The sequence below is a fragment of the Macadamia integrifolia genome, chromosome 4, assembly GCF_013358625.1.
Source record: "Macadamia integrifolia cultivar HAES 741 chromosome 4, SCU_Mint_v3, whole genome shotgun sequence".
In the NCBI taxonomy this organism is placed as follows: domain Eukaryota; kingdom Viridiplantae; phylum Streptophyta; class Magnoliopsida; order Proteales; family Proteaceae; genus Macadamia; species Macadamia integrifolia.
Genome location: NC_056560.1, coordinates 10,877,934 through 10,896,731, shown reverse-complemented (window position 1 = coordinate 10,896,731; position 18,798 = coordinate 10,877,934). Strand labels below are relative to the sequence as shown.

Sequence of the window (18,798 nt, the reverse complement as noted above, 5' to 3'; positions counted from 1 at the left end):
GGTCCTTTAACCATATTAACTTTCTCGTATTTTATGATTGTTTGCTTAGTTTCACTTTCTTCCTCATGGTTTGTACATCGGTCTCCAAGACTCCAACACGTCTCACTTTCTCTCACATCAATTACCTAGAAATAGGTTCACATTTTTATTTAAAGTTTAGGATTTTAAGGGTTAAAGTTTCATGATCTAAAGTTTTGTTTCAATTGATAAGAAGAAGTGAAAGATGACTCTCATCACTAAAGAAGTGGTAGAGAGAAAGTAGATGACCACTGAAAGTGAAGAATGCAAAAGATTAAAGAGGAATTGTAAGTATCGTATTATCTAATATCTTTCCATCATTTTATTTGGATAGATTTCTAAGATGGAAGAATGACTTGGTGAACACGATAGAAGCACTATCTCAAAATTAGCAATATTCATGACAAAAAAATATTTGTTTATTATGAGTGCTTATTATATTATTAAATGTACAATTTAGCTTGTTTCTTCAAAATAGTATTAGTTATAAAACAAATGCTTATCATATATTAATGATAAGATTTTCACCAATAAATATATATATATATATATATATATATTAATGATAAGATGACCTATCAAAATGGAAATCAACATGATTAAATGATGGCTTAGATCACATATCCATCTATGTTTGATTGCCAATGAATATGCTAGTGGGTGCCAATATAGCTTCAGTCTCATTTTCTATACAAAAAATATGTTGGGAAATATTGGGTTGTGGAATGCACAATAGTATTGCATAGGGCATAATAGAAAACATATAAACTATCACTCGTTATTTTGCATGATATTTAGATTTGGTATACAAATAGCTCCATCCTTAGGTTCCCTTAACTTAGCCTCACCTTGGGCTCAGATTTCTCATTTCAGGCCTTGCTTTCTTGAGCTCAGCCTTGATTGATTCTGGCACCCTCTATGAATGATGTAATTATGTTTAATTATACATGAGTACATCCTGTTGTAAACAAAGTGATGAAGTAAGAAATTGATGTCTTCTTTTGATTGTACCTTATCTTATTCCTAAAAGTTAATTAAAGCATGGGGGTTAAAAGATTTTCAAAAAAAAAAAAATTCCTAATATTTTACATGTGTACTTCTAAAAGGGAAAAATGTAGAATTTATTTTCACCTACTTTGGTTACAAGATTTTCCCATTATATATTATATATTAAACATATCATGTTGAGTCATGATATGCTCAGCTTGAGGTTTGATCAGCCCAAGGCTGGACATCTCAGCCTTGGTCCAACTTATGAGCTGAAAATATTCTAGCCTAAGCCCTGTCAGGCTTAACATGGGCTTGGGCTTTTCGGGCCAAACTTGCACCCATATATTTATATGTCCACAAAATTTTAGATTAACACAAGTAAGCATTAGATTGACAGCTAAAACCTCTCCCAAATTATTTTTTATTTTTTATTTTTTTGAAATAGTAGAAGGCACCGTTGATATGAAGAAGTCATATATCATCAATAAATTTTCCTAAAAAAAAAAAAAAGAATGTTCTAGTGACTTTATTTGATTGTAAAAGAAATTAAAATGAAGAGAAGGAAAATTTTCAAACCCAGAAAAAAAAATCTTGTAACCATCACCCCACATGATTATATCGTTAACTCCAAATTACTTTATATCTAGTTATTAAATTTCAATTTTAGAATTAAATATACATCTAATATATTGTTTATAAATATAATAAAATATTTATTTAATTTATAAATCATATTCAAAAATAATAATTATAAAGTTTTTGTTTGTCCCTTCATTTTGATTTTCCTTGCATCCAAACGGAGGTACCATAGCTTCTTATATTTCCACAATAGCATTGAAGTTCGGGCCCATAGGGCTAAGGCCCACAACCATGACCAAAAGGCCAAAAGGCAAAGACTTGAAAGGGGATTGTTTCAGAGTGTCCATTCAAGGAAGTAAAAACACAAAAGAAAAAAAACGAAAGAAGAAATCGAGTCTCGTGGAATTGGTTGGTGAGTTAGAAACACTTCAGTCTTCACTGCAACTGCTTCGATTCGCATCTCTCTTTTCTTTATCTCTTCATAAACCAGAGCAGGTCGCCATGGCCGACCTCAATCAACAAGAACACCAGCACCATCACCATCTATTACGACCTCACCGTCTCTCACTCCCTCCACGCAACCCCACCCCGATGTCGTCCACCACATCAAGGCCTTACCCTCTCTATCCTTCCTATCCTGCATCAACTCCCACCCCAACCCCTTCTAAGAACCGCCTCTCTTCTTTCCCTTCCTCCAACAATAGACTAAACAACAACCCCCTTTCGTTTTCCTCTCTATTCCTTCTCCTCTTCTCGCTTCGTTCTCTCTATTCTCTTCTCCCCTTTCTTCGTTCTTCTCCTTCTTTCTCTCTCTTCCCCTTAACCTTCCTAGTGTCTCTCCTATCTTTCCTTCTCACTTTTGCATTCTCTCTCTTCTTCTCTTCCTCCAAAGACCCTTCTCGACGACGACTCGAACAACGGTTCTTCTTCTCTTTAACCTCAATTCCCCAATCTCAACTTCGTGTCCTTTTGGCCAAATCCATCCTTCTTGCCGTTGTCTTCCTCCTGCGATTCCAAGCCCTCCTATACTGTGGCACTGCGGCCACTATTTTGGCTGAATTTTCTGGGAATATTGCCGCGAGGTTCGTTGCCGAGGATCGTGATCCGCATACTGGTGATCGTAATCGCGGATCTAAGGTTCGTGGATTCTCTGCCCTCGTTGTTGGATTGTTGCTTTTGTCGATTAGTTGGGATCGGATTGAATGTTTCCCTTTGTCTTCTATGAATGTTAGTAATGGGGGTTTGTCGCTGTTACCCGGCGGAAATTGTGTTAGGATTTGGCCCATGTTGCTCCCATGTCTTTCTGGGTTTCTGGGGTCTTACGAGAGGGTTTCCATGAATTGGGTGTCAATTAGGCAGTTGGGTCGAAAACAGGTTCGACTGATCTCGCTGTTTTTCACTACCATTATTCTTTTCTTCCCGGCAGTCATTAGCTTTCTCATGTTGGAAGACCAGGGAAATGATGTTTCTATTGGAAACTATGGTTGGCCTCTGGCGAATACTGTAGTCTTTGGTGTTCTTCTGAGTGACAATTATGCTGAAGACAAGTATGCTAATTCAATAAATTTTCGGAAGGAATTTCTGGTGACATTTTTTTGTACTATCGTTCTGGAGCTCTTCTACTTCCCTGAACTGTCGCTTTGGGGTTTAGTGTTCTGTGGTTTCTTGCTCTGGATTTCTGTTAGGGAATTGGATCCTGCTTCTTTAAACTATCCTGAACTAGGTTCAGATTCTTCAGAATCGTTTTCTTCAATGATCATGAAGCCCATTCGCCACATATTAACTGAGAGGAAATCCCGTAAGATTGCACTTTTCCTTTTAATCAACACAGCCTACATGGTTGTTGAATTTGTTGCTGGGTTCATGAGCAACAGCCTTGGATTGATATCTGATGCCTGCCACATGTTCTTTGATTGTGCTGCTCTTGCAATTGGTTTGTATGCTTCATACATCTCACGGTTGCCTGCAAACAATCAATTCAATTATGGTCGGGGAAGATTTGAAGTTCTTTCAGGATATGTTAATGCAGTCTTTCTGGTTCTGGTTGGAGCACTTATTGTGCTAGAGTCACTTGAGAGGATTCTAGATCCTCAGGAGATTTCAACTAATAGCCTGTTAACTGTGTCAATTGGAGGGCTTCTGGTGAATGTGGTGGGTTTGATCTTCTTCCATGAAGAGCATCATCATGCCCATGGTGGAGGTGGATCGTGTTCACATTCACATTCACACTCACACAGCCATCATCACCATCATCATCATTCACACGACCACGCTGAGCATGATCTTAAACTCCATGGTGAGCATCACAATTGTTTGTCAGTCTCCCATGAGTCACATGGAAAATCATCTGCGTTGGATGACCTCCATGGACGCTATGGCCATATTGAAAGCTCAACTGATCACTCCGGGTCTTCTCACACTCATGCACACAATTCAGATTTTCATAGTCATTCATTGTGTTCGCATTCACATTCCCACAACCATCAGCAACATGACCACGCTGAGCATGACCTTAATCTTCGTGGTGAACATCACAAGTGCTCAGTCTCTCGTGAGTCGCATGAAAAATCATGTGCATTGGATGACCTCCACGAACACCATGACCATATTGGAAGCTCAAAAGGGGGTGATAATATCTGCAGGGAAGGTGGCCATGATCAGCAACACCAGAGTCATCAACATAATTGCCATGACCATGCTTACAAACATGACTTCCATGACCATCGTCATGTTGACCATCTTGCTGGTGCAACCACTCCTATCACTTCAAGAAGCTTGGAGAATCAACTACGAGAAGACCAACTGAATGCAGTCCCACTGTTGCACACAGATAGTTTCAGTCTTACTGATCACTCGAGGTCTTCTCACACTCATGCTCACAAATCAGATTTTCATAGTCATTCTGCATCAGGGAATACTGGGCCTCTATCAAAGGAATCATCCTCTGAAACAAAACTACCTCAGGAACCACATATGCACCATCACCACATTGACCACAACATGGAAGGAATCTTCTTGCATGTTCTAGCAGACACAATGGGAAGTGTTGGGGTTGTAATATCGACTCTACTAATCAAGTACAAGGGGTGGCTCATTGCTGACCCTGCTTGTTCAATATTTATTTCGGTATTGATCATAGCTTCAGTAATCCCGCTGCTGAGAAATTCTGCTGAAATTTTGCTACAAAGAGTCCCAAGAGCACATGAGCAGGATCTGAAGGTAGCTCTAGATGATGTTATGAAGATAAAGGGGGTCTATGGCATTCAGAATCTTCGTGTATGGAGCTTCACAAACACAGATGTTGTGGGTACTCTGCACCTTCACGTCACCACAGAAACTGATAAGGCTTCTACAAAGGCTCAGGTGGCACATATATTTAATGATGCTGGAGTCAAGGATTTAACAATTCAGGTTGAATGTGTCAAGGGAAACTAGAGGAAGAACTGTGGACAAATTGGGACACCCACATATAGGTCATATGTTTCATCTATCATCCCAAATAATGGTTTAATTTTTGAAGCAACTGGGTGTTTTGAAAAGGTATGGTCTTGACCAATCTTTGGAACGATGTGACTGGAAATTCTGGAGGGGTAGATTTTCTACAGAACGAACTCTTTTCTGCTTTCTTTGCTTTATTTGCTTCATCATTGTAGTTCCCTGATGCTACCCCTATGGAAAGATGTTATCTTAGTGCAACAGGTTGGAAAAAAAAAACATGAAAGTTGAGTTTTATCAATTACCAAACATCAGAAGTGGTATTATGGAGTTTTATCAAGTTTTGAGGCTGGTCATGAAATCAAGTAACTGGCTCCTTCGAGGACGATGCCTTTCTTTCGGATCAGTTGGAGACTAGTAAAGGAGCATATAACAGGCACACATAGTTGTAAATGTCACTCATCCTTGTACTTTCAATAGTTTAACCGGCTTTGGATGTCAACTTTTTATTTCACCGAATAGAATAACACCTAGATATGTACTCGCACATTTTTGCCAAATAGTGAATTGTTGGTTTGCTAGTTGTTCAGACTACATAATGTTGCCTTAGGGAATTATAAATTTGGCATCCCCATTACTGAAATTTTCACTTTCTTCTATAAAATACACTTGTATTTTTTGAAGTGTGCTATAAAATTTGCATTGGATTCTCAAGTTGGTTCCACATAATTTTTACCTCTTACCGCTGTATTAAAGGATTTCACCCAATAACAGTAGGTATAAAAATATTTTTTTCTATGATCTTTCATTTTTTTTGGTTGCCCTGTATGGGACCAGGACAGCAAGATGAATATTAACTTTTGCATAGAGATTGGATCTGTCCATTGAGAGAATGCAGTGAATCAGCTAATGTAGGATAGTGGCGAATTTTTATCAAGTTAGGAAGAGCTGAATGGAGCAATAGGAAAGAGGATTCTCTCCGGTTTGCTTTGCCATATCAGAAGATGTTGGCTGATTTTCAGCAGAAACAGAAAATATTCACTGAGAAAAAAATGTGGTAACGATCAGTTAATTTTGAAACCACAGGACTGACAGAACGCATCAATCCATCCTGCACTTAAACATGTAACTTTTGTTAAATTTGGGAAGACTGACTATCATGCTTGATGTTCATGAAATAAACCTGAATTATAGATGCAACAATAACTAAGCCTTTCCCAACTAAAAAGGTTGAAACCTGAAATATAGATACTGAATACAAATAATAAGAAAAATATTGAACGGATAAACTTAATTAAGAATGAGAAGCAAGACAGGCTAGTTGAAACTTATTCGAGGATGAGAAGAATTAATATTGGTTTAGTTGTAAGAGAGTTACTTTAATAGTATGTAATTACTGTTCAATATCTGATATCATATCGTAGTGGAATATTGACATCTTATAGATGAAAATTAAGGTGGTGGAGGGTGCAAGAGGAATCAATAGGGAAAGACAACCTTGGAATTTACTTTGAGTTTGCAGGAAATGTTAAATCCTGCTACTTGCATCTTTTGTCTTTGATTGTAAATGAATTCACTTATTTTCCTGGACAGTATAGCCTGCCTTTGTTTGTGTGTGTGCTTGATTTCATCGATGATAAAACTTTTCCCCCACCCCCAAAATCCAGAGTTCAGTGACTTGAATCCATCTCCCAACTTCTGCATTCATTGCCAAATTTTTTTCCCCACATGCGTCACTAAGCATTCAACATTGGAGTATGCCAAATCAAAGTTGATGTGCAGCTCTTGTTGATTAACAACCCATATTAAGAATTCTTATTAAAATCAATCTCCATGTCTGTTTATAAAGTTTATGAACCATTCTGCAATTGGATAATTAATTCATTCATATTCTCCTGCTCATTTGGAGGTATTTCTCTTTGAAGCTATATACATGCCAAATTACCTAATGGAGAAACTACCACGTATTATAATTTCAAACTGTCATGTCACTGAGAATTTGAGGCTATTGAGCATCTTGAATTCTGCTTCATATTTGCACAACTGGCCTGGTTTGCATCTTGAGAGCAGGTGATGCAGGATGGACAGTAGCCCTCTATTGATGAAGAACAGACTAACAGTAATTCCAAGCCCATCTCTGATATGTACGAGAATAATGGAATATTAAAACAGACCAAGTTTCTCTACATCTACAGTGAAGAGGTAATCTTTTCATCCACCTCGTCTGACCTGATTGGACCAGAGGAGGGTTTTTCGGACCACAACAATGGAACCCACAAACTTGATCCTTTCGGGCGGGGGTTGTGGGTGAATTGCTCAAAGCTCTGCTTCTGTCAAGCCCCATGGGGAGGGCCTTAAATGGAGTGGTTTCGGGTGAGAACTTGGTGAATGGTAAGAACCTAAGCTCTCTGGTTATAACTATTGGAAATTCCTTCACCATGGTCCTACTTTCTTGGCTTTCTTTGTCCACCTGTAGGGGGCTAGAAAACTGCTTGAATGTGAAGCAGGTTACACAGTACATCTCAGATGAGCCATGGGGCTGATTACTGACAACTTCAAATCTAAAGCTTTGAAAATTGCCTTAGGGCTTTGATGGACTCTACAGGTAGAAAATATCTTATTCCATTGTAGAGAAGTCTCGTGAATGGGAAATAGTATATGCAAAATCGCCTTAAGATTTATCCAATAAAGTGTCACAATCTCTAAGGGCAAGGATACCAATATAGAATCAGAATCAAAACCAGTGTTTAAAATCGAATCGATTCTTCAATTCAGCTTTAGTTTTGGAAAATGAAATTTTGTTCGTTTCGTATTCGATTCTAAAATAATAATAATAAAATATATATTAGTTCGAACCAGTTAAAATAAATAAATAAACCAAATCAAACTGAAAATAGATTGAACCGAAATAGCATATTATTTAAAAACAGAATATAAAATTAGAATTACGAACACTGACTTAGTCTAATGGCAGATTCCACTTAAAAAATGATGTGTGAGTCGATGTGTACATAGAAGTAGGTGGTCATTGGCCAGCGGTGCGCGCGTCCCATAGGGTAAACGATGGCTCCCGCAGCCCCACGTGAGGGTAAATTGTGAATGCAATCGTATGTGTATTGCTCGGACACTTCCATCAGATGTCGGATCCGGATTCGTTGGAGGAGAGCCGAATCCTCAAATATAAATTATATGCAAGGTCAGAGTTTTTGGAAACGTGAACGACCGATAGAAATCCCGATTGTAGATAAAGGTCTCATTTGTTTAAGGGAAAATTGCAAGCTTACACGCTATTGGGTTTATCATTACAAAACTACCCACTTAATGTTTGGGTTTACAAAACTACCCAGTACAGTGTTCCTCTCTCAACATGAAACTTTCTAGGCAATTTTACCCCTGAATCTTACCTTCACCGATCAACTTGTCTACACCATCCCTTACCTTCTCCTATACAGTTGAGCAACGAAACCTCCTCTTTACGATTATTGGTCTTCGTTGTCGACCAACAAGGGCAAGCTCTTCTTCTGTTGAATATGAGGGGCCTCCTCTCGGCTGCATATAAGTCAGATCTCAATGTGTAGCCTGACAATTGTTACCCGTGTCCAAGAGCAACATTGGATTTAGCGAATTCGATGATGACTAACTAGGTGGAAGAGATTTTCGCCGATCACCGGTAGCGAGAAGTCAAAGGCAGTGGAGAGTGGGTGAGTTTGGTGCTCTGCGAAGAAGAAAAATAAGTGTGGTTCGAGTCTATAGAATGAGATAGGGAGAAAGGAAAAGAGGTGGGGATGGCAAGTTGTGTTGTCGTCTTCTGCTTCTTTGGGTGGAAATTGCTCCACTCAAAAATCTCCATCCTCTCTTTCTGCCATTCACTTCTCAAACCATATCTTCAGCCACACCATGTCAATCGACTTGCAATTGCAGGATATGTTGTTCATCAACAGCCCTCCAAAATCTGAAGCTTGAAATTGGACATGTGGTAAAGAAAATGAACTAATCTAGTTGCAGAATTTTAAGTCCTAAACAGAATGGGACTAATCCAGTTGCAGGATTTAAAGTCCTAACATAATGGGACTTAACAATAGAGAGAGGGGTGGGGCAGGAGCTGCAGCACTGCAGAAAGCAAGAGGTGGGAGGGGGTGAGGCGAGTTACCTTGTTGTACGCCCTCCTCTTCTTCAAATCATTTCAGATCTGGAGGTGATTTCCATGGGTGGCTAGCTAAACAATCATTGCCCGTCTAGGCCGCCGTTGTCACCACAACCAATTTGGCCATTGGTGCCTTCAATTGTAGCTGCTGCAAAAATGAGTTGATGGTTTGCAACGAGTGGAATGGTGTCATGCCATGACTTGCAAACAGGGGTGGGAAGACGCGTAGATACAGTGATCTCAGGGAAGTTTGGGTGGAAGGAAGTATGGGTAAAACTAGAATGAAATGTAAGACGAACAGTGTAATGGGTAGTTTTGTAAACCCAAACATAATAGTTGTATATTTTTGTTAACTCAAACATAGGATCGATAGTTTTGTAATTGGAAACCCAAAAATGGGTAATCATGTAATTTTCCCCCTGTTTAAAGGGTAACATGGGGTGTGAGAGTTGGTAAGATGGGACCCATGTGTTGGTGGAGGTGATCAACCGGCGGTGGAAAATTGTTCAATACTTCACTTTCCCATTTTCATAAACTTACTGCTGCTACTCTGGTTATGACTTATGATCAGTTCAGTAGAAGTAAAACCTACTCTGGCAGCAATCGGATCAGTTAAAAAACCATTCTCCAATTCGTCAACCTTCATTATTTAAATATAAGAAGCCCAATCGACTTGATAGATCGCTTCTCAATTTCAGACTCTGCTCCTCAGTCCTCACTCACTCTAGCCCTTCTTCCAGTCACTATGTCGTCCATGGTGATCCCGATTCCCTATCGTCAGCTATACATCGATGGTGAATGGAAGGAACCTCTCCAACGGAAGCGGATTCCCATCATCAACCCCTCTACCGAAGAGATCTTAGGTTCATCACTCCACTCAATTCATCTTCTTTTCCTCTCTGCAATTTCTATTGCTCTTTTTTGACTTCGCTTCCATGTTGTATTTATTCCCGATTTTTGATTGCTTTTTCCTGTTTTCTTGTTCATTTGGGTTTCTCTTTCTCACTGATCACCTTTACCTTCTTTCTTTTGATGGGATTTTTTTATGATAATCGATTGTAGTGAATTAAAGGTTTGACCTTGCTTATTGTCTGAAAAGTAAATTTGTGGAGTTGGGAACTGTTTCAGGGGATATTCCTGCGGCCACTGCCGAGGATGTGGAGATTGCAGTTGATGCTGCTCGCAGGGCCTTTTCCAGGAACAAGGGCAGAGATTGGGCTTCCACTTCCGGGGCTTACCGCGCCAAGTATTTACGTGCCATTGCTGCGAAGGTATTATATGCGATCCTTTATGTATTATAAGTAAAACAATGGAGGGCAACATACCTCCATTAGGCACTACAATTCCACCAACTCCAGCCATCACTGCACTTCTCTTATGATTCTTGAGGATTCTATTCTTACAATTGAATGCAGGTAATAGAGAAGAAATCTGAGTTGGCTAAGCTAGAAGCTCTTGACTGTGGAAAACCACTGGATGAAGCAGCATGGGACATGGTATACTTGGGACTGGCTTTGTAATTTTTGTTGTTTATTTATCAAGCATGGTTTCCTGATTTATCTGTTCATGATCCAGGATGATGTTGCAGGATGTTTTGAGTATTATGCTGGACTTGCTGAAGCTTTAGACACAAAACAAAAAGCGCCTCTCTCTCTTCCAATGGAGACATTTAAGGGCCATGTCCTTAAGGAACCGCTTGGTGTTATTGCGCTGATTACCCCTTGGTATCTGAGATTTCCAATTCCTTCCTCATGGTCTTGTTTTTCGGTGTCTTTTTATTTTCTAACTCTTTGTTTAGGACATTGAGTCAAATGATTAAGATTTCCTTGCTTTGCTAGTTCGTGTTTTGGTTTGTACGCTATTGTACATTTTTGCCCTTTCGTCTAATCTTTAGGTCTTCATTGTTTTGTTGAGGGGGGAGGGGGGAAGTAGTCAGTTGACTAATTCTATTCCATCTTAACTTCCAGTGTGGTTGCATGTTATGTGAGATTCTGATCCATTTTCCAGGTCATCATAATTGGCATTTTGAGGTGTCAGTACTTATGTGTTTAACTGTTGTGTGACTCATGGCCCTTTTCCATTTCTCTTTAAATAGTACCTTTTTCTGCTTTTTTTTCTTTAACAGCATATTTTGTGGTGGTCATTGCTCACTCTGCTGACCTTAATTTGGTGTATGATATAAATTTTATTGTAATCCCAAACGTGATGTTCCCTTCCCCCTCTTCCTCCTCAGGTATTGATTTTTAGTAGAGTTGCATAGTATTTAGAGCATGAGTTGCCACTTGTTTGAGTGTGCTGTCAGGTATCATGTTGTGGCAAGCAAGTCCTATAATGAACGCTGGCCCACCAGTTTCTGTTATCAGAAACCTGGAATGTTACCTTGGTGCTATTACTTTATGGCATTAGTTTCACATACCAAACAATAACTCAGCCTTATCTCAACTAAATGGAGTCGGCTAGATAGATCCTTGCTCTCCAATCATCACTGTTCGAGGTCATACTTGATACAAGACCTAAACTATGCGTATTTTTCCTCACTACCTCTCCTAGGGTTATTTTATGTTCGCCCCTGGCTCTTTTAGTTTGTTCAATATGAATCAAACCATTCCCTTATACTGGATCATCCAAAGGGGCCCATTGAAAGGCTCAAACGGCTATCTCGTAGCTTATCATATATCGGAGCTACTCCCAAATCAGCTCTAATATGACCATTCCTTACTTATCCTTCCTAGCTTTGCCACACATACATCTCAACATCCTCATCTTTTCTATGCTTTGTTTATCTACATGACGCTTCTTAATTGCCCAACATAATTGATTATAATTTGTGCGCATGCCTTTACAAGCATCTGCCAACAGAAAAATGCCTTTGTTAGCTGAGAGCTATTGGTTGATCTCTCACAAAAATCTTTTGATAGAATAGTTGTGGAAGAATGTTTATTTCTACTAATCTGTTGGCAAGTTGGAACTGCACTCAAAGTGTTTGTTGTGAGCATATGGAATGTGTCATTTGCTCACAATGCATTCTTTGTGCATGTGTGAATGAATAGGCATTGGGTTTCTTATAGCTATTTATGTATTTCACTGTACAATTCGTGGCTTCTGAAAAATTGAATGTTTATTTTTTCTTCTTTGGTGTGAATGTATCAATGATTTTATAATTGATCTGTTTCTATTTTTCTTTTATTTGGCTGAAGGAATTACCCTCTTTTGATGGCTACATGGAAAGTTGCTCCGGCTCTCGCTGCTGGGTGTACTGCTATACTGAAGCCATCTGAGTTGGCATCTGTGTCAGTTTCTCTCTCCTTGTCTATGTGTCAGGGGAGCCTATATATGCTTTTATTTCTTATTTATTTGTTTATGCTGAAAAATTGCACCTTTTGAAACTTTCTATATACCTCTCATCATACTTGCTCTTCCAGGACTTGTTTAGAGTTGGCTGAAATATGTAAAGAAGTAGGTCTACCTGCTGGTGTCCTAAACATTGTGACTGGGTTCGGTGCAGAAGCTGGTGCTCCTTTGGCAGCTCATCCTCATGTTGACAAGGTTCAGCTTTATTTTCAGTTGTTTGTGCTTTAGAACTTTATGAAATCTGGCACTGTCACTCATTCATAATATTGTTGTATGTTATCGGTGAATGTTTAGTGAGTTGTAATTAGTTGGTCTCTTGGTTGTCAATCAGATTGCATTTACTGGAAGTAGTTTGACCGGAAGCAAGATCATGGCTTCTGCAGCTCAAATGGTCAAGGTATATTGAAACATTTTCTTAGATTTTGAATTTCTGCTGGTTTCATTTATTACATATATTTGCACTGATACTGCGATTGTTTGCCAGCCTGTTTCATTAGAGCTTGGTGGCAAGAGTCCAATTGTTGTCTTTGAGGACGTAGACCTAGACAAAGGTTAGTGCCCTCTGAGTCACATGGTTTTAATTTGCTGAAATAGATTTCTTCTGAGAACAGTTAATTGGAATAACTGTCTTTTCATTGTACTAAATCAAATTTATCCGTGTATCCATATCCTGCCTTGTCATTTAAACAGCTGCTGAGTGGACTCTTTTTGGTTGCTTTTGGACAAATGGGCAGATCTGCAGTGCCACATCGCGTCTCTTAGTGCATGTAAGGATGTTACAATTTTATGATTTAATAGAGTTGATATGCTTTATAGTCTAGATGGTGTAGAGTGACAACAAGGTTGTCCTTAGTAGTTAGTGGTTAGTAGATTGACATAACAGCCTCTCTGCGTAGTGGGGTAAGACTGCATACATTTGCCCCTCCTAGACCCTGCGCATTAGCAGGAGCCTCATGCCCTGAGGCGCTAATTTTTTAGTTAGTAGTTCTTTTTTAATCCCCTAGAAAATATGTAACAAAGAGGTATTATTGCATGAGGAAAAATTCAGTACAAAGCCATGGTATACAACAACAACAAATGGATGCCAAAGACCTGGGCCAAATCGGATACATGCCTAGATAGAAAGAGCTTTGCTAACCTCACATTTGGCTAAATGCAATCCACCGGAGGGATCTTGAAGCAACCTAATGTCTAATAAAGTAGTCTTTGCCTCTGAAAGTAGTCAATCAAAATGCCCCTTTTAGTTGGGATAAGGTTTTGCCATTTGATATATTATTGCTACCTCTACTATCTCATTGATCACTATTACATAAATATGCATGTTAACTAGGTGTCGGCAAAATTGAAATCTAACATAGATGGAATCTGTCAGACATGAACTGTACCTTGCAATTAAGGTTAGTGCATTTGAAATGATTCTAAAAAAATGCTAACTTTTTTATGTAGAAAACTAAATGATGCAGGACAGGTTTGGGAAATCTAATATAAGTCTTCCTTTGCTGCCCCGTTGCCTCGCTGTTAATTGATGAATCCTCATTGTGTTTGAGGCTATAATTTAAGACAGAAGTGGGAAAATTGGGACTCGTAGAAAAAGAATGGGGGAGAGGAAGAGGGTGGTAGCATAAGAGGGAAGAGTTAGGGAAGAGAGAGGGGGCTTGCTTCACACCATCTTGGATTTACTTCAAGAGTTGCAGTTATTCATGCTGTAGAAAAGAGAAGAAACTCCCAAGTTCCAAATCCCTTCATTCACTCATATATTGTCTTCCAATCATGAGTACAAGGGCCTCATAGCATTACACAACAAAAAAAAAAAGTTATTTCCTAAAATAACTTCCTATATAACTACATATTAGAGGTATGTGGCTGCATATGTTTGCATCTCCTTTGATAAGTCCTAGTACTTGGATGATGTCCTCATCGCTAAAGGTGGTAATTGGTTGGTAATGTCTTTTTATTATTTGGTGATGAGAGCATAAATTATCCATATTTCCTCCATAGAATTTCTTTATTTAAAAGTGTTCAGTCCAAAAGAAAGAGGAAAATTGAACACATCAGCCTCTGTGAGGTGTCAGATCCAACAAATTGTATGCATACTTCACTCTTGTAAATGAATTCATGCAACACCTTTTAAAATGAATAGTATATGTTAATTAGGTCTGAACAGTCAAATATGCATATCTGAATACCTAATGTTGTAAAGGAATTGGCTAGAGGGACTAACACTTTGCTTTGCAGGGAAAAGGCCCACCCTCTTATAGCCTTTAGATCACCCTATTTTCTGAACAGAAAAGTGATGATTGACTTGAGAGTGGAATCATTGTGAATCTGCACTCCAAAAATCTAGATTCACTATTCAAAGATGATTCCCTCTCCAAAGAGACTTGAATCACTATGTGTGTGTGTGTGTGTGTTGGGAGGGGGGGGGATGAGAGAGAATGTTTTAATCATGAATTCATTAGACATATCCATACCTTAGGACTTACTTGTTACCCTTTCAGTGAGTATAACACCTCATCTCAAGCCTTGTGGAGTATTGGAAACATTAGTTCCCACAAGGCCCACACAATTTTCTCAGATGGAATATATAGCACTGTTGGGTATCTCACAAGTACATTTTTCTTGGGCATGATTTATTCATGGCCACTTATTCTCTTTAAGAATCATATTAAACATTTCCCTGGGTGTTGTGCTCATGCCCTTGTTACTTCTCCAATTTACTTGACTTCTTATTTTTCTCAAACTCTAATTTACTTTTCAGGATGACCTGGATATGCATTTTTTTTTTTTTTGGTGGGGGGGTGGGGGCATGTTCATTCCATATATCTTGCCTCTATAAGTAGCCCAATAATTAAACGTGAAAATAGGCAGTTGGTAGTCTGAGTTTGTCTTACATTGATAATGCTACTGGAGGCCTTGATGTTTGAAGCTTTACTTCACAAATATTGCATTTTCCAGTCACAATTTAAAGAGGAGAGGGAGGAAGGTATACTGCAGGTGGTCTGTCTTTTTCTGACTATAATGGATTTATCATTCCTTTTGTGGTTTCATCTTTGAATCTTTTTGCTGTAAATTTATTCTTCTTCTTTTTTCCTCCTGAATTTTGTTGTTGTCAAATATATGTCTTGGTCATATATTTAACCATACATGCAAATGTCTTAGGAAAGTATTGCAGCAGCATTTTTGGAGAAACTCGTTAAGTGGACCAGAAACATCAAGATTTCAGATCCCTTGGAAGAAGGTTGCAGGCTTGGACCTGTTGTTAGCGAGGGGCAGGTGATGAAGCTTCATAATCGATTCCTGCCAGTCTCTTCTTCTTCTTCTTCTTCTTCTTCTTTTTTATTTTTTTATTTTTAATGATGGTAGAGATTTTCTTTCTGTTTGTATTTTCTTGTATTTCTTTAAAGCGTCTATGCCACTGTCCAACTCAATTTACTGAAGTGTTGGCTTGTCGAGCTAAATTATCGCCTACTTGTTTTCCCTTATACATATAGAGGGCATAACTATGTATCTCTGCTATAGCCATCAATAAGATTGCATCAGGATGGTGGCAAAATCAGCCTTGGATAATATAGGAGACTGTATATTCCATACTCATGGCACGAAGCAACTTTTCCAACCTGATTCATGAAGCAGTGCCCAATACTTTCCAATCACATTTGCCTACCATACTTGGCAAGGTGATGCTCAGGTTCCAAGTCAACCCCTAGCGTGCCTGGCCTGCCTTGCTTGCCTTGGCGCTTTTTTTTTTTTTTTTGCAACACATAGATGTTGAAAGATGACTTCCTCAGAATAAGTTCTTTTCTTTCAGCAGCATTGCCTGCAAACTTTATACTGTAATGCAAATAAATGGAACATCAGCTCCAATGCATGTAATGCAAATAAATGGATAATGTCTCCTTCCAATTTGTGTTATTATATATACTGTAATCTTAAAAACATGTTGGTCTTTATATACTGATAAAATTAATTTGTTACTCTCTCAGAATGTTGTAAAATTTTTTCAATGATGTGATTGTAAATGAGTTCCATAACCTTGGTTCGGTATCTAATTTCTTGGTAAAAATGGTGAATGCCGATTTGTCTGTTACGGTACTTAAAATTAAGTGGGTTTGGCTGCTTTGCAAGTTCTGTAAATTAATAATGAATATAGAAATGCTATCCTCTCATTTCCTATGCATTGGTGTTCAATGGATCCAGCTAATGCATTCTCTATTTTCTTCAGTATGAGAAGATAAAGAAGTTTATTCAAACTGCAACAAGTGAAGGTGCTACTGTTTTGTGTGGTGGAAACCGGCCTCAGGTAAAACTCTAGGTTATATACTGCACAACTTCGCTGTGATGCAAGGTGATCCCTAACTGATGTGACAAATGATGACAGCATTTAAAGAAAGGTTACTTTATTGAGCCAACCATCATAACAGATGTGGATACATCCATGCAAATTTGGAAGGAGGAGGTCTTTGGACCTGTTTTATGTGTTAAAACCTTTAGTAATGAAGATGAAGCAATTGAACTAGCAAATGACACACAGTGAGTGCACTATTCCTTAGGAGTGTTTATCTTAGACCTTTTCTGGTGTTATGCAATGTTTTGACCTGGGAAAATCAGTTGAGATTCTTACTAATTCTCTTGCAGCTATGGCTTGGCTGCTGCTGTGATTTCCAATGATCTGGAGAGGTGTGAACGTGTGACCAAGGTATGATTAACTTTGTAGTTTGTGCTTGGAAGTAATTACAATCATCTGGACCAGTCTATATATTAAAATTTGCAATTGTGGAGTAACTGGTGTAAATCACCTAAACCCCAAGTAATTGGTTTGAGTCCAAGAATATTTACACACACCAGTTTTTAAGACATTCATATTACATTTGGTTGAATATGATGATCTGTATTTGTTTTGGACTTGACATCTGGCCCACCTGCATATGTTCCTTACACTGTTTGATGTGTCACGACCATTGACTGGCCCATGGACTGCCCAGTTCTGATGGGTGGACCGTTTGTAACTTTAAGGGTGGGTAGTTTGAGGACCAAAGTTGCAAATACCCACAGGCTGCAGCGTAAGCAAGAGTTACCTTGCAATGCTTGGCTGCATCAGATTGATGCCTTTAATATTGCTATTTGTTGATCATGTTGGATTGGATGGTTGGACTGCTGAACCCTCAGTTGCTGTGAGAACTATCCTATGTCTGGTCCTTTTAAGAAAGTTTCCTTTCCCTTGTTAAATTTCTTTTTTTTTTGGGTTACAGAAAGTTTAAGCGTGTTATTTACTGCTGCTCTGCAGGCCTTTCAGGCGGGGATTGTGTGGGTGAATTGCTCACAACCCTGCTTCTGTCAGGCTCCATGGGGAGGCATCAAACGGAGTGGTTTTGGGCGGGAACTTGGTGAAGGGTAAGAATCTAAGCCCTATGGTTATAGCTGAGTATCAGAAAACGCTTCACCATCCTCATGCTTTCATGAATTTCTTTGTCCTTCTGTAGGGGGATAGAAAACTACTTGAGTGTGAAGCAGGTTACACAGTACATCTCAGATGAGCCATGGGGCTGGTACCCGGCACCTTCAAATCCGAAGCTGTGAAAACTTCCAGAGGGCTTTGATGGACTCCAGAAGTAGAAAAGATCTTACTTGAAAAAAAAAAATATGAAAAATGGTGAAAATGATCTTTAAATATGTGGGATTTAATAAATTTAGGAGGATTGTAAAGTTGAATTTCATGTAATAGAATTCCAATTTTTTTTTTTAGCCAACAACAAGTATCGAAGCCTGACTAGCCCCATGGGCCCATATTGACCCCACAACCGCATGTACCGGTCATTCTGGAATTGAATGAGAATCATTCAATTCTCACTAAAAGTTGAAGAGCACTAAACACTTCTAAGTGAGTGGTGTCAAGGAGGTAAGAGGAATTGAACTCAGAATTATATGCTTCTTGAGATGAAGATTCCTTGCCAACTCGGTTACCCCTGGGGTTAATGCTTTGTCTAGATTAGCATTCCTTATATGCTGCATTTTCCATTGTAGAAAAGTAAATTTCTCCCAAAGCTCACCTTTTTCTTCTCCAAAATTTCCAAATACCACATTCAGATTGAACTCTATAGACACCTCTCTGATCCATATGTTTAAATACAGAAGGAGAACCGATGCCACGGAGTCCACAGCTGCCAGACAAGCGGAGGTGGGAGGGAGAAGTAAGGAATTATAGGAAAGTAGAGTTGGTTGCAATTCACATGGTAAACTAATATAGTATTTAGGAAATCAGTTACAGTTTTTTTTTTTTTTTG

The 18,798-nt window shown here is 38.8% G+C and overlaps 2 protein-coding genes across 2 annotated transcripts; both read left to right on the top strand.

Moving 5' to 3' along the window:
• The first annotated feature begins 1,924 nt into the window (after positions 1-1,924).
• LOC122077127 (probable zinc transporter protein DDB_G0291141) lies at positions 1,925-5,736 on the top strand. Its single transcript, XM_042642934.1, has 2 exons — positions 1,925-5,127; positions 5,241-5,736. Exon 1 carries the CDS (start codon positions 2,089-2,091, stop codon positions 5,020-5,022), a length of 2,934 nt encoding a protein of 977 aa, XP_042498868.1. The 5' UTR covers positions 1,925-2,088; the 3' UTR covers positions 5,023-5,127; positions 5,241-5,736.
• A 3,980-nt stretch (positions 5,737-9,716) lies between these two features.
• Positions 9,717-18,259, top strand: LOC122077466 (betaine aldehyde dehydrogenase 1, chloroplastic-like). The gene is made up of 15 exons (XM_042643415.1): positions 9,717-10,029; positions 10,295-10,437; positions 10,582-10,662; positions 10,742-10,890; positions 12,364-12,456; positions 12,589-12,712; positions 12,849-12,914; positions 13,002-13,068; positions 13,208-13,284; positions 15,677-15,790; positions 16,740-16,817; positions 16,896-17,047; positions 17,153-17,213; positions 17,802-17,908; positions 17,998-18,259. The coding sequence occupies exons 1-15, from the start codon at positions 9,912-9,914 to the stop codon at positions 18,092-18,094; spliced, it is 1,527 nt and encodes a 508-aa protein (XP_042499349.1). The 5' UTR covers positions 9,717-9,911; the 3' UTR covers positions 18,095-18,259.
• The last annotated feature ends 539 nt before the right edge of the window (positions 18,260-18,798 follow it).

Bases quoted from the DNA above. Each gene is read 5' to 3' on its own strand.
- LOC122077466 (XM_042643415.1), top strand. From the start codon at position 9,912: ATGTCGTCCATGGTGATCCCGATTCCCTATCGTCAGCTATACATCGAT. The intron at 10,030-10,294 runs GTTCATCACTCC...GAACTGTTTCAG, and splicing joins CTCTACCGAAGAGATCTTAG to GGGATATTCCTGCGGCCACT. The intron at 12,457-12,588 runs GTCAGTTTCTCT...TTGCTCTTCCAG, and splicing joins CCATCTGAGTTGGCATCTGT to GACTTGTTTAGAGTTGGCTG.
- LOC122077127 (XM_042642934.1), top strand. From the start codon at position 2,089: ATGGCCGACCTCAATCAACAAGAACACCAGCACCATCACCATCTATTA.